The sequence below is a fragment of the Osmia bicornis genome, chromosome 7, assembly GCF_907164935.1.
Source record: "Osmia bicornis bicornis chromosome 7, iOsmBic2.1, whole genome shotgun sequence".
Taxonomy (NCBI): domain Eukaryota; kingdom Metazoa; phylum Arthropoda; class Insecta; order Hymenoptera; family Megachilidae; genus Osmia; species Osmia bicornis.
In genome coordinates, this window is record NC_060222.1 from 4,384,774 (window position 1) to 4,400,770 (window position 15,997).

A 15,997-nucleotide genomic window follows, 5' to 3' on the forward strand; every position below is an offset into this window, starting at 1 on the left:
AACGGGCAGATGTTTCAGAGCATAAACAAGACGACAACGGGTTACGGGGGTAAGGTTTGGCTATCGGCGTTTACCACCAAGTTCGAAGCAAATAGGGATGCTGGAGCCCTGTGTATGTACGTGGCTCTGCATGTGTCAACGACTTTAGTAGAAAAGTTTGCTCACCGAGCTGAACGTCAGGCGGCATTCCATCGCGTACCTTGTTTACAGGCTGTGTACGCGTCCCATGTAAATGCACGCTTTACGAGGCACTCGGTGCAATTACAGTCGTTCCCGTGTCAGCGCGTTTTATCGCACGCTTTTCAGATTTATAGCTGCAAGAGCTAGCTATTCCTAAATTCATCCTAGCTAGGAGCAACTTAACACCTTTCCCATCTTCTATCCCGTAACGTTCGTTCGCTGGACACTCGCTCGAGTTTCACGAGCGACGGATACCCATTGCGTCCTACTTTCGTAAAACGACCAGGCGTTTCAAGAAATTCCACGATTTTCGAAGGAAAATCTTGGAGAAACGAAAGCATGTAGATCGAGGGGATTATGTTTTGCAATATCCTCCGCCTTCCGCAGTGATAGTTTTTATTTCTTCAAACTTTCATTGTTTAGAACGATCTTTCTGGAAGTTTCCTCTAGACAAGACCGCTAACGTTGCAGTTTTTTGCAATAGTTGCAAACTGCAACGCGACTTCTGCCGGCGAGCAGACATTTCGCAAACCCTAGAAGCATCACCCTTCGCTGGAATATTGGCTGACTCTGCGGTGAACCTAGATGGCCAATGCTAACATTTGCTGCTAGAATGTAACTAATCGTTTTTTCCTATCAGACAAGCTCGTCTAGATGGATTGGATGAAACATCCCTTATATGACTCGAATCGAACTTTCCATAGTCAACAATATTCGGCAGAAAGCTCGAGGTGGTTAGGTAGCAATTAGATTTTCAGATTGGAAATTCGGTAATCGATCAGTTATCTGTCTTACGATAAACAATGCCCATTTTTCTCTTAACGACAACCATTTACCACGAATCTTGCGAATAAATCGAGGATCAAACGGCAACGTGGAGCGAGGCTTTAAATACGCGCGTAGCTAGCGGGTTCTATAATTTACGAGCGACCATCTCTAAATTCGAGCGTGCAATTTAAATCGCGGTGGAAATTTAAGTAAACACCGATAAATCGGCCGTACAGATTTATCGTGTGTACGAAAGCCCCGGTAATCAACGCCGGAATCGAACGGATGAAATGCGGACAACGTTGAACACTTGACGCTTTAAAACGTGACCGATTCCGTTCGGCGGACGAGCGCGGCATGCAAATGATTTTTCCAACGACGCTTATCGATAACGATAATCCCGTACGGTCGTCGGGAGTGAATTTTCGACGCGCGTTCCCGTCGAGCATCGAAATTCCACCGTTCAACGTCCGACCTCGCGAGAATAATTTCGTTTTCAGCCTGTTAATCGGGTAATTGGACGCGCATGACTTTCGCTCGATGATCGAATTGCTTTCCAGGCATAATTTATCAGGGCAATTGCACGACACGGCCGCGCGTGTCTTCCTGTGAACACGATGCAACACAGTGTAGCCTCGATATTTCGTGGTAAACGGTACCACGCGGCCCGGTTAACCGAAACAACCAATTGCGGTGACTTTCGTGCTGCACCATTTTTTTTTTTTTTTTGTTGAGTTTTCATTAATACACTCGAACGATATTCCGAAATTCCGTGTTCCCTTGTAAACAGACACGAGCTTGCAACGTGATAAAAGTAGAATTCGATAACGCGTTTTAATTGCGACAGAATGGTAACAACGTTCGAAAACAGAGCGTGACTCTTGCCATTCTTCGTCATAACCGAGAAATCGTTTCAATTGATATCGATGTGCATCGGCGAACAGGCGTTTTTTTCAAACATGTTTATTCATAAACGCTTCTGTACATTGAATTAACGGTGTCATACGCGATTCGAGTAATTGTATCGCATATAGTCTCTTGTATCCTCGCCCCCTCGTCACGTTTGTTTCTATTCGTTTTATTTGGCCAGGTTTCGTTTGTACCATCGTGACCGCGCGATTGTTTTATTAACCTTCGTTTTATTCGGTACCGATGAAACCGTGTTCATGGGATTTTGTTGTCTGCTCATAATTGCTTTTCCGTACACGTCCGTTGATCGATCTACCCCTCTTTCTATTTACGGCCATCCTATCGTTGCTCGGTTTGATACATCGCTAAGAGCCGAATGATATTTGCAATCTCGATTTTCATCGATTCGATTAAAACGACGTATCCTCGATTCAAAGATCCCACTTCATCACAGTCAACTCGCAAACTAAATTCCATCGAAGAATACACTTTCATACAATTCCTAGCTCTGTCGAAAACCGGAATTCTTTCATAAAACTTTCAAAAGTTAATTATTCAAGGTCAATTTTCTCGAAGAAAAAAATAAATAAATAAATGCAAACTATTCGCACGGTAGGTATTTAATATGCAAATCGAGATTTAATCAGTTATCGAATTGTATTTCGTTCTCCGTACACCAGCAGCTCGAAATTCGATTTCCAATCGAATTTTTGTCTCTTTTTGCGACACAGCCGATAGCTCGGTATCGTGTATATTTGCCAGCGACGAAATCATGAAGATACACATTCGTTTGAACCAGCATCAGATGTGACCCCGGTATTATTGGTCCGCCATGCCAGCCGGCTCTTCACGATTTCCAATGAAATTCAATTCCTTCGAATGCAATCAACCAACTTCATCCAACACTTGCTATTATTTTTCTGGAAAAACTGTGACGTCCATTGGTTCGCACTTTCCTTTATTCTTTCGCCTTCGTATCTGGCTCTCTTTCCGTTCTCTATAGTCGCTGTCGAGGCAATGAACGGTGTATCCTGTTCCGGATTGTTGCGAGCTTCCGGAATCCATACACGGAAAGACGAGCTCCGTTTCCTATTCGACGCTTCACGCCGGAAATCCAATCATACCGTTGAGCTTTCGTTAAAAAAAAAACTAAAGAAATAAAAGAAAGGTAGAAAAATATCGCGCGGATTTTCACTTACACCTTCGAAGAATTATAACGTAATTTAAAACACTAGCTCGAAGTTTGTTTAAAAAGTGATAAAATCGTTTGATCAACGGCAGTGAACGGAAGTAAGGAGAAGTTTCGTGGCCAATTTTCTTGCGTAATTATAAATCATGCCCGAGCCCGATGCGATCAGAAGTTCGTTACGTAAACGCGACTTTGTCCAGGACGGTTAAAGAGACTTGGAGGCGGCACGCGAAGAAAGAAGCTCGGCGTAGAATAGAATTTTCCGAAAGTTTCTTCTCCGCTGACCCACTTACCCGACCGAAACTTTCGAGCGGCCCGGTCGTCTGAAACCACCGTGCTTGCGACAAGCTTCCCGAGCACAAGGATATTTTTCTTCTCATGATTCCCGGAGAAATTATTACTGCCCGCCTCTATACACATGTACGTCGGCTTCCGAAAAAGTAATTTATGGATTCGCTACAACATCCACCCATCCTTTAAAGTACACGTGTACCCGTTTATTAAAGTCGCATATTTTTTCATTTTTTAACCGACTTCGAAAAAGGAGGAGGTTGTTCAATTCGATCAGTATATATTTTTTTATTCTCAAATTTTCAACTATTATAGATTTCCCAGGACTTCTTTCAGGGTCGGTTTTCCATTTTTGTTTCATTTTTAATACACTCAAATTTTCGCACGTTAAATATTTCCCAGGGCGCTCAAAGTGTTGAAAGAGAAAGAAAAGATGGGAAGTATAAACAGATTTAAGTTTAAATTGTGTTACATTTTGCAATGCATTATTCACGGCTCCACTTTTGGTTCGATCAATATTTCGAGGATCGATACGAGGTAGCATCGTGGAAACAGGCGTTCACGATAGATCCACAGGATGGATGTTTCTTTTCCGACGTTTGCTCAACCCCCACCCGGGGGGGATGGGTAGTCTTTCAGCTTTCCCTTGGATTTCGTAGCTCTCTTCTCTCCTTTTTTATCCCGCGAAAACTTCGATCTTGTGTACACACGTGCGCGTAAACCTACAGGAGCATTCTGTTGCTTCCTATTGGAGCTCGGTCCTAGGATTCCCAATAACACGCGAACGTTTGGAAAGGACACTTCAGAACGTTATTGCGAGCTTTCACTCCTTTAATTTCTCGGTTGCATTTTGCCGTGAGACGTTGCCTCGTTCCCGAGACACGTGTACAGGAAGAAGCGACGATAGGAAAAAGAGAGAGAGAGAAACGAATGTGTATACAAGGGTTCCTTTATTGGCTGCTACCAATTGGCCTTAGGTTGGCTGTATCTACTTTGTCAATAACGACTGATCGAGAAACTCTTCCATTTACCGCTGTAAATACGTGTCTTCGCTTTAACTCAAACTTTCTCCTCATGTTAATTTAGTTGCGCAATTTTTCCCCTGTCCCTCGTTCCGTACTTGGAGTTTGATCGAAAGAGAAACGGCACGGCAGGCTACCACTCTTAATGGGTTTAATCAAACACAGATAGCAAAGTCTAGCGAAACGTGTTAGCGTTCAATTGAAAGCAGCAATAGCTTCGGGTCAGATTCAAACGATCTGGAATAGTTGAATGCTTAGCGCATACTCGAGGTAGAGCTACCGGTAGGAATTCGGTTGGATAGTTTATAGGTCCGAAAGGTGTTTGAAACAATAGCACCCGGGAGAATGGTTTAGCAGAGGTGTGTTCCCCTTGTTACCATCGGGCTTGCTAACCAGAAAGCGAAAGATGCGAGCGCACCCTCGAGATTCGGCCAAGTTCCAAGCGTCCAAGTCAGCACGTCATGGAAGATTAAGCTTGCCGAAGCTTGCAAAGCCCGCACCGCAGGGGAGGGAATTGTTCATCTTTCTCGCTAGAGTAGTTCGAGGAAAATGAAAAAGAATCGAGGACGTTTGCTTAATAAGGGAAAATATTGCACGAAGCTAGTTCCAGGAATCTTTACCCGATCTCATTCAAATTTCTGCGATATATCTAGACGGAGGGGTCGTGTAATCGGGTCTGCGAAGATTGTGGTCGGATCAAAACACTCAGGACTCCCTGTGGTGCCGGTAAAGGAGTCAGAATTCTGTCGGCGTTCGCAGACGTTCAATGTGAGAAGCGTCCTTGCCCGGCAGAGATTGCGGCGAGGAAACGGAAAAATGGCGAACGGAAAATTCGAGGGGTAAAAGCGGAGAGCTGAGCATAATCGTCGAGCAGGGACAGGAAATCCAATTTCACCCTTAACTCTGGTAGGAGGGAGGCGTTTGCATCGCTCTTAATAGAAGCCCCACTCGAAGACAGAAGAACCGTAGCTGGTTGCACCTTGTTGCCGATCGATCAGCTTCGTTGTTTGATCGTGTCACGCGTGTTCAAACATTTCACAGGGAATTACAGCGTAAATTCACCGTGAACGATCGGGGATAGAATTAATACGACACACCATCCAGCCACGATATTGTTCCTTCTTAATATCTGTCACGAACAGTTGGAACGCGAATACAAAGTGTCTCTCGGCTAACGGAACGCTTAACGAAAATTACAGTCACGTCGTAAGTTTCTAACAGCCGACAATCCTTAGTGGTACAACACCGGTGCTATTTCGAGAAAATCGTCTTCGATTAAACTGGAAACCTACTAATCGGAATAAGGACCGCAATCTTGGCTTGCAAATAAAAGCAGCCGAGTTGATGTTTAGTTTAAATCAAGCGCAGCGTTGAAACTCCTTGGAAATTTGGTAAATCATTTTAGAGAATTAGTTGGAAATCTTGATTGGACGATATTATTCGTCTGTAACCCTTTGACTTAAGTTAGCAGACCGTTATTCTGAAAGTTGGATAAATCGCGAGGGCCGAATTCTAGCTGGAACACGTTTATGCAAACGAGACTCGTTATTTCTGATGAAAGGGTTAATACGAGATACATTTTATCTGCTCAGCCTGTTAGCGGATAATGAAGCTCGAATCTGTAGGAATTCGCGCTTAGGTAGCTGTTAAATTCGTCTTTGGTGTCCGTTCGGGCGAGTCAAAATTTTGGCTCGACTTAATAGGAGCTGGTAGACCACAGAACGGGAGCTGAACGTTGGTAAAGGGCGGCACGAAACCATTGACATAAACCGAGATTCTCCAAAACTTCGGAATTGATTGGTGGAGTTCGAGTGTAACGCCGTCGAGACATTAGCCCGTGGAGAGTCTCCTGTTACGATGTGACCATAATCGTTTACATATATCTTCGATAAATACCATGCAAATGGGAGACTTCCTTAGTGTCTTGTTTTGGGATACCGACTTTTAGCTGCTTTTCTACACAGCCAGACACGAATATTCTTTTTATAATAAGATATACAGTTATTCACCCTTTTATTTAAAAAAAAAGTTAGAAATATAAGGCGTTTTTTAATTTTTCAACGGCGGCCACAATTTTAGCCCGAATAATTTTTGTTCCGAATAAAATTATAGTTTATTTTCTACCCTTTTTTAGAAAAAGGGTTAATGAATATATACGTTATCCTATCGAGGATTGTCTGCTACTGGATTCAACATTTAATCAAATAATTTCATTCATTTATTAAGCCGTGTAATAAAATAATTATGTCTGTTTTTAACCATAATAAACGTAAAATTAGAAGAATCGTTTAGATCCCGTACAATTTTATTTTATTAGTTTGAAAATTGCTGGAAATATTCATTCTGCTGTACACACGAGCTGTTCGTAATAAAACGAGCTTCGTTAATTAAAAACGCAGTATGAGCTCGTTCGCAGCAGACGAATTTTCAAAATTAATTTGCTCGGAAGGGTGCTGTAACCCATATGAAAAAAGGTATTTTATTCCACATTCTCGACTTATTGCTTCACCTACGATCGTTCATTTTCTCCTCGCGCCCCGTCAGTTATGTAACACTAACTAAATTCCTAATGCTTCGGTATGAAATTTAAAATCTTTTTTTGCAATCGTTTTCGAACGTTCCAGCGTCGTGGAAATCGCACAATTCGAAGCGTTTCACGGCGGTATTATCCATCGCAAACTTCTTGCCAAGCGTCGAATTCGTCCGACCGTCCATTAATATTCGTAAACGACGTTGAGTCAAGTGCTTGGGGAAATTCGAGCACACGGAAACGTGGCTGCAAATTCGTGCCCTTAGACAGAGACATGGCAAAACAGTCGGGACGAGGACGTTTTCGCGGGATTTAATAGAATCGAGCGTACCGCAAGAGCGGATTTCAAGAGTGTTGCATAGATCCGCCGCATCGAGAGCGTGACGGTGTTGACGTAAACTCAAATTCGTATGCAGTTCCTGGCGAGCATTTCCGCTTGACATCGATGTATATACGTATACTTCTAGAGGTGTCAGATTTTCCGTCCACCAACGGAAAGGCGAATCCCATTTTCGAGGCTAGCAATCACCCTTCGTCCGCGTTCAAGAACTTTGCCCTCATTTCCGGGTGTAGACGCGACATACACGCGTCCCACTCTGCTTTATGGAAACAATATTTTCATATTGACGTTGCTTCAACGTCCCTCTGTCTCTCTTTTTTCAGACAATATTTGGAGTTCTTGTTTTTTTCGTTGAATACACTTGTTAGCTTGAAAAAATACGAGCGAAGAGAAGACCACTTTGTGTCATGCATACGTGTGTTTTCTTGTGATTTTGTATTTGCTAGCTTGGTATTTCTTTAAAAATATAGGGTAATGTATGCGGCTGTTGATCCCTGTACAATAATTGACCCCTTTCCTAAGAGAGTAACAAATATAAAGGATCATTGAAAGAACCGCCAAACAGTGGACCATGGAGAGAGCCACAATTCCAATTTAATTCTACACCTTATATTATTTTAATAATAAAATATAATTATTTGTTCCGAATAAAATTATAATTTATTATGTTAGAAACGTGTTATTTTCTACTCTTTACAGAAAAGGGTCAATAACTATGAATATTACTCTGTTCATAATTTGAACAAAAAAGGTGTGATTATAAGTTTGAAAGAACAACGTTTTACAATTCCTCCCAAAGTTCGTTGACTGTTCTAGTTGCCCGCTCGTCTTGTTTCGAAACACTGGACAAGTATTTCATTAGCGAGGATCATTTAGATAACGTGGTCCACTTTCGTGACTGTCCCGCGAATGCATCAGCCCGCCAGTAATTAATCAAAAAATGCTTCTGATGGAAACGCGCGTAGGAGCACGAGTGATGGACACGAGAACGAGTACGGATCCTGTTTAATTTAAGTCAAGTTATCGGTGCATCTCGTCGCGACCTGATTAACCAAATTATTTTCATTTTATTCCAAGTATAATATTTTTTATTTAAACGCATAATCAAATAATTTTGGACCTTTGCAAAAGAACGCAGCAATGATGAAAAGCTCTTTTTTATACACAAGTACCACTTCATCTTCCCGAAGATGAATTTTATGTTTATCCAAAGATATCCGCGAAATCGATTCGATTCGGGAACAAAAGTAGGACAGCAGCACACGCTTTACCGTTGGCTGGTTCCAGATATCAAAATTAATTGGACTCGGACTGTAAATCGTCATTGGCCGCGGAAAGGCAGCCAAAAAGTCCTTTACTTCGCTTCATATTGTCTTCCTTTCGCGAACTTTCGACAACGTAAATTCAGGTCGATGAAGGAGCGACCAACGAAAGAGAACGAGAACGAGAGAGCCGTTCGATTTTCCAGACTGTCGGAGAACTTCGTTAATCTTGCTTGGGAAAGCTCGAAAAAGAGGATCGTTACCCTGTCAGGATATAGCAAATATTTTTCTGCACCGAATTTCGACGTATCCTCGAGCGAACTCCATTTCCATTCTTTTATTTCACGGCAAATCAGGAGGGTGTAAAATGAAAAAAAAAAAAGAAACATTTTCCTCGGCTTGAAAACACCCGACCGTGAAATATTCTACTTCGAAATGAAGCCGATAACTTTCTCAACCAAGTTAACATTTATCGCAGAAATTTAGCACGCCGCTGCAGGTGGTCCTTTTTCATCGCTCCACTTATTTTCTATTAAAATTCTGCAAACTTTTAACATTCTATTCTCCACTTTTTATAGCATCCCCCATCCTTTTCCTTCCGAATTCTTCCAAGAGTTTCGTAAAATGTTTGACAACCGGTCACGCATCGTTCTTCCTCCGGGTCAAGTCGGACCCGGTTCGACGACTCAGCTTCGATACGCAAGGTAAATTTTCTTGCGCTATCGAGTTTTCACCAGCACCCTTTCCTCTTCGCGCCGTTCCATCCCCGCGGCACGACATGTGTCGGCGAACAAAAAACATTAGACAGCTCGAATGGAGGGCAAACATCGCATTTCAATTGCGCGACTCGAATCGATTGCTCTGCAAAACGAGCGTACCAACGAGAACGCAACGATATATCCGCTTCGCGGAGGGCGAAACGAACAAGTGCAGTATCCTGTGTCGGACGTGTTACCCTGTTGAATTTATATCCCTATATTCTGCCTCTCTCTTTCCCTTTCCTCATTCTCATTGCTCTAATCTGTCCTCATTAACGAGAAGCATAGACACGACATTGAACAAGCCAGCCGTATCGTCCTGAGATCTAATCGCGCAGAGGACACTCCTCCTTTTAATGCTTCGTTACTTTATTAATGTTTGCCTCGAGGAGAAAATTCTGTTTAGCTTGATATTCGTAAGGATAATTTGTCATTAACCATCTAGATTTCTATCTGGAGATAGGTTAACCACGCGAACCGGAATGTCCTCTGTTCTATGGTTAATTCGGTCAACCGGGCTGTCGCTTTCAGGGACTGATTGTTATTTATCACCTGGCCAGACGAGCCGCCATCGGTGTTAAGGTGTCGGATGTTCCATATAACTCGAACGGTATAAGCTCTTGTTACGAGGAATATTGTTTTTTTTCTTTCGTGTTTTATTTTTTTTTTTGCACGGCAGGATTATTGTATCATCGATTGGCTGAATGGTGTGGATGGAGAAGGTGGTAATCGAGAGGGATGAAAACTCGCGCAACCAGACACTCGCTATGTTTAACACCTAATCTCTGTTGAAAGCTATCCCGCGTTCGAGCAGCATTTTCGAAGATTACCAACGTCAACAACATCGATGGATAATTGTACTTTTGTATCGATACTGATCCATATTATGTACCATTATCGTATGCCAACGATGACTAATACGTCTGTTCGCGTCAGAGGAATATTTATCCCGACGGAATAATTACATCCTACGGATTTGATAATTAATGAAACGTGCGCAGAGGAATGGTAAGCAGAGATAATTGAATTGCTAATCAGTTCGGGGAATTTTATTTAAACCCTTATGAATTCCTAGGCTTCTGAAACACCGATCTTGTACGATTGTCGAATAAACAAATAAAAAGTGAAAAATGAATTTTCTATGGAAATTATAACACAGTTTAGCCCGGTCTATGAATATTTAACGACAACCGTCTGTCGAGTATCGTTTCACCGGAGAAATGAGATCGAAAGAGGGTGGAACGGACGATGAAAGAATTTTTTTTTTCTTCCAACCGACAGAGTGCATCGAATCGCTATTTTCCTCGTTTGGGTGATCGCAAAATCAAGAGTGCAACCGAAGAGACCCTTTTGTCTCGCTCAACCCTTTGTTCTCGATCGCTTCCTTTGCTGCCCTTCGCTCGTACCACAATTCGTTCTTCAGAAACCCTTTTTCCATTCTATGATCTCACCTCTTCATCATCGACCGACTCGACTCGACTCGACTCGACTCGTTTCGTATCCACCCCTCGACTCCTCCCTTTCTCTCTTTCTCCTTCTTCTCACGGGGGGTGAATACACTTTGCCCGAACAAAAAAACTCTTAATTGCTGTGCAGCGTATTACGAGAAGTCCTTAGGGTCGAACGACGGAATCCGTGAGAAGTTGCTTCGGAATTCTTTGCATGATAATAGAGGACCGTGGCTCTTTGTTGTTTCGTATAATTTCACCGGAATACCATCGTGTGTTCTTCGAAGGCGAATTATTTGCGAAACAATGATCTTCAACTACTTCTACGATCACTCGAGGGTGTATTATTTTTTCTAGGATAATAGCGTTCCGACGGAAAATTGGAAAAAGAAAATAACCTTTCGACGGTGGAACGACTTTATCCAAGTACTCTTGCAACCCTTAGAAAAATAGAGGAAAGAAAATATTCGATTTTGTGATAATAGAACGTTGCTTACTTCGAATTGTGAAAGAAAAAGGATCATCAATTAAAATTGAATGAAAATGGATTGAAAATCGAATTTCATTTCGTGTATATTGCGAGCTAATTACCATAACAATTATCAAGGGGAAATTCTGTCCATCGGAGTACTCGTCCTGGCGAGGATCGAATTCTACTGAAAAAGTACGCATAAATCTTTGGGCCTCGTTAAAGCTATTCGACAGCCAATTAAGTTGCCGATGTCGAGGCTTTTTGTGGACGTACTTTGCTCGTGGAAGCGTTCCAAAACCAATTCTCCAAGGGAATTTACGGGTCGCCTACTAACGTATTCAACGAAATACCCTTGATCGTCGATGACGCCACTTCCGTATCCTCGGTACACGCTAGATACTCGATAAATTAATACCTTATCATCGTTCGATCTTTATTATACCGTGAACGTTGGCTAACTTTCGGGTCAAAGGTGTCGCTCTCTGTTTTTCAATATTTAAAGTCGCGATCGTTATTCGAAACAATGAATCGTTTAACGTTTAAACGTTGTTTCAAAAGTCGGCTCCCTTTGTCTGGCAAGTTTCGTTGAAAATGCACTCTTTGAATAGCGTTTCACGCCTTGAACGTCACTCGGCTAGATTAATTTTATTTTTGATTTTGAATGCCTAGCATTCCTTAGAGAAACTTCGTTTTCAAAGGGGAGCGTTCACTTTGAAATCTGCTACGCGAAAGTTCCTCTAACGAATAAATTTTCAAAAGTGTTACGTTTTAATTACTCAAACGTCCTTTGTCTGTTCCTCGCATTTTGTCCGCTAAATGAACTTCCAAGGGTTCGTTATAAATCGTGAAAGGTATTTAAGATCGACGTGGATCGTAGGGGAAAAGGGGCGAGAAGCGAAGAAAAGGAGGAGTGAAATTCGGCGTCGCGCCATTTTCTCATCGCCACTTTAATTTATTCGTTTTCTTTGCTGACGAAACAATACAGGGACGCTCTTGCCAGGCGAGAAAAGGCTACGAACTGGCTGTTCGTAAATTTTACAGCGCCACTTAAATCGTTCGCTCGGTTAATTAATTAAATTCGCCAGCTTTTGCGCCGACTCGCTGAATACTCTGGCAAAGAAAGGGGTGACTCACCCTAAACACTGTGGTTGTTTCGTCGAAACGCTTCGGTTAATTGTTTTTAACAGTCGATGTAATTGGGTCATCGATTTTCGTGATATCAGGGTACCAGTCATAATTGGAAATTGAAATTTATTACTTGAAACTGAGAGAAGCCTTTTAAACATTCTAATTAATGTACCTACTATCTTCGTTACGTAAAACAAAACAAGCAAGATATAATGGAGCCTGGCTAATGATATTCTCGTTATTTAAACATACGCTGTTGTAAACAAGGGATTTGTTTCCACGGAATTATATTTCTTTTATGCTTTACACCATCCAACTTCGGCGGTGGAAAGCGGAAGAGTTATGGGAAACGAGAGAAGGAAAAGAAGAAAAAGCAGAAGCACGTTTTATACCATTATGCCGAGAAGCATAGCCAGAGGCCGTTTTAGAGCGTTAATATTTCTCAATGTTTCCCTAGACGACGTAATTAATTTATGTCTCGACCCTTGGAACTTCCTAATTAAGCTTCGCTCACGTTTCACCGACAAACGGAACGCGGAATCCGCGTCGATCGTTCGCTCTCATTTCCATTTCATTAATCGCGATTCAGAGCGAATAATAAAAATTTACGTTTTCAATTAAATCATTCTATTTTAAACATCGGGTACAATGAAATTGCCGGATATCCTATTTAATTGATCGTCGATAGACGTGTTAACTCATTAACTATCCCCAGTCGATCGTAATGAATTTTCGCGAATACAGGTCGCGTACTTTCGTTACGGTCATTTATTACGATACTTTTGCGTGGACCGCGTCGAAAACACAATTAACATCCTCGAATGTTAACCAGATACCGTGGATAATTAAATGGCCGAAACGTAGGACGCTCGGTGGCAACGCATTTAGTCCTTGTTATTAAATTTTCAAGGTTGTCAATTGTATTAGCCCGTGACACGATGAAGCGAGTAATTGACGCGACGAGAGTATTGTATTAAAACGGTTTCAAACAAATAGCCGTTCGCTGACGTCATCGAATTAATCGATTAATCCGTGTAATTACACTTGTACAGAGGATCGATTGAACGGTATTAATCGTTTAAGCTTTGAAACGAATTATCTATGAAACGCGGTTAATGAAATTTTATAATAATCAACCCCGGATGCGATTTCTTGCGAAACATTGAAGAAGCAACGGAAATGACGTCGTGCCATTTAGAGAAATAGAAATCTCTCCACTTAGAGAAACAACGTAACTGTTCGCGTCTAAAAACCCTTTCGCTCAAAGGGTTAATGAACAAACGTGGATAGAAGAAAGAGAAGTAAACGTAGATGTACAACGCGGATCGTTTGTAACATGGAAACAGAAAATCGTGTCGATCTTTTTAACCCAAATGATTCTCGTTCGAGTTAACGACTTCAATGAATAAAATCCTTGATATCCTCTCGTGTTCTTTTTTTTCACGCTACTTTGTTTTTGTTGGAACATCCCGTTGATACTGGAAAACATGGTTCTGGATGAAATTGCAATCGATAATCAGCTGCAACAGGATACGCTTCCGTTTTCATCACTCTACATACGGGCATGTTCCAACGATGAAAAAACGTAATCAAAGAAGAAAAAACAGGAATCGAACGGTTATCGATAAAAACACACCGACGAATTTCATAGTTCGCGCTTAACGAATAACGTTAATATTTGAACGGTCTCCTTTCCAGTATGGATTTATTGTTCAATCGAGCGAGTGATTGTTGGAACAAAAAGTATTATTCGTTTATCGTCTTCAAATAAAGTTTTAATGAAATCGGTACGAAACAATATGCAAATACATCAGATAATAATATTTAACCCGAAATTGAAACGAATGTGAAAGAATAACATATATCATATTTATGTAACGCGTACTTATTGTTTGCCTCTGTTTTACGGCCATTTCGGGAATAAATTTAATAAATCGTTAATGTGCGAATGCGTTTGGAATCCAGAGTGTAACTACCAATTTGCCATACTCGAGTGGAACGTTCAATCTCGTGCTTCCTAATCGCTTAAAACCTTCGATCCACCTAACTTGGGCTCGGTATTTGGATATAAATCTATCCTATATCGGGATCCAAATCCCTCTTACTTATCCATCAATTAAGCAGCTGCATTGTTGAACGCTAGAATCTAGCGAAACACGAACAATGTTCGCATCAATGAGATCAACCCTCAACGATCTCCTGAAAATAGGGATGTAGAAACGTGTCGCTGGTGGCACTGAAAGTATCCGTCAATGATTGATTGACAGACAATGGGCACCGCTTATTTCCACGGCAGGATATGACCATTCGAATCCTCGATAATCGTCATCGGGCTTTTTCAATCGATAATCGATGCCGATTGAAGCGCGACGACCGAGCAATAGCCAACATACGGGGGGTGCAGAAGGCTTGTAATCACTTCGAACCGTGTGTATTGTGAAAATATCAATTCGTTTCGAGTGTCGTTGAAAATTACAAGAATTCGAAGGGGGTCGAGTCTCGAAGCTCTCGATACTCTTAAAATCTTTGAAAAGTCTCGAGAGTCTGTAAGTTTCCGAGATGTTGAGGAATTTCTAAGTTCCAGGAATTTTGTAACTATGAACGAAGGTGTCGATTGTATTTTGCAAGACGGTGGTGTTAAATTAGTCGAGCAGGCGATTAGCGAATCAGGGATCTCGGGGATCGGGTAAGGCTGGGACGTGGGAGACGCGGATGCGGCGCGCCACCAGATTGGCTTTGCAACGGAGAAAAGTTTTGTTTGATGTTTCGATAGCCGCTCGCATCCAATTGGCCCACTCTAGCCCGGAAGCCGCACACGTACACCGGCCTCCGGTGCACCGGGTAATTTCGTTTCGAGTGGACTCGCGTGACGAGCCTCGGCCTGCCGGCAGCAGCCGAGAAACGGACAGAGCAAGAATACCGACGAACCGACGGTGCAAGAGAGAATGGAGGAGCAAGAGGAAGCACTCTCGAGTAGCAAAACTCCATCCAACAGGGGTAGGGGCGAAACACGAAAGACAGAGACGGGGTTGTGCATATTGATCCTATTTGCTTCGCGGAGTCGAAATGGAGGAATACATAAAATTTCAACGAACAGAAAGGAGAGGGAAAACGAAGGAAAGGAGGACAGGTATCTATCGCGGTTGAAATTCATATTGAGACACGTAGCGCGGAATCGTGGTTTCGGTTCGAAGAGTTCATTTTCTTTCTCCCATTCGACGCGCAGCAACCCTTTCAACTATTTCGCGACCGACGGCAATTATAACGATCCTCTTAAAAACTGTCCTGCATAATGATTTCTAGGCTCGCTAGAAAGTTTGCTTTGCGAAATCGTCAGTCTAGCGTGGAAAGGTGGAAAATTGTTAGCCCGTAAAATCGACTTGGCGACATGGCACCGGTAGAAAAATTTGTTTAATTAGCCTGGCCGAGTGGACGAGGCGGAATTAACCGGCTGGTTTATTTAATATTTCCCGGGTTAATTAGTCGCCAAACGTTTAAACATCGTCGCCGTTGCGTACGATCGAAGTAATTAAAACGCCTACCGTACTGACATTGATTTATTAATGAAAAACTACGAGTACCTTGTCTTCTCGTCTGTCTGGCGAACAACGTTCCGGTCTATAAACGCGAGAGACAATTAGATTTCGTCAAAGTACGAACAAAAAGCTGGCCGGTTGAGCAAACATCGAGGAAACAAAGG

General features: G+C 42.2%; 1 protein-coding gene across 1 annotated transcript in view; it reads left to right on the forward strand.

Annotated features, from left to right (window-relative positions):
• Positions 1-14,894: 14,894 nt before the first annotated feature.
• LOC114874060 (pro-resilin-like) overlaps positions 14,895-15,997 on the forward strand; it is a 45,849-nt gene continuing 44,746 nt past the window's right edge. The window contains exon 1 of the mRNA XM_046286534.1: positions 14,895-14,983. Within this exon, the coding sequence (XP_046142490.1) occupies positions 14,895-14,983 (89 nt within the window). The remainder of the gene's footprint in view (positions 14,984-15,997) is intronic.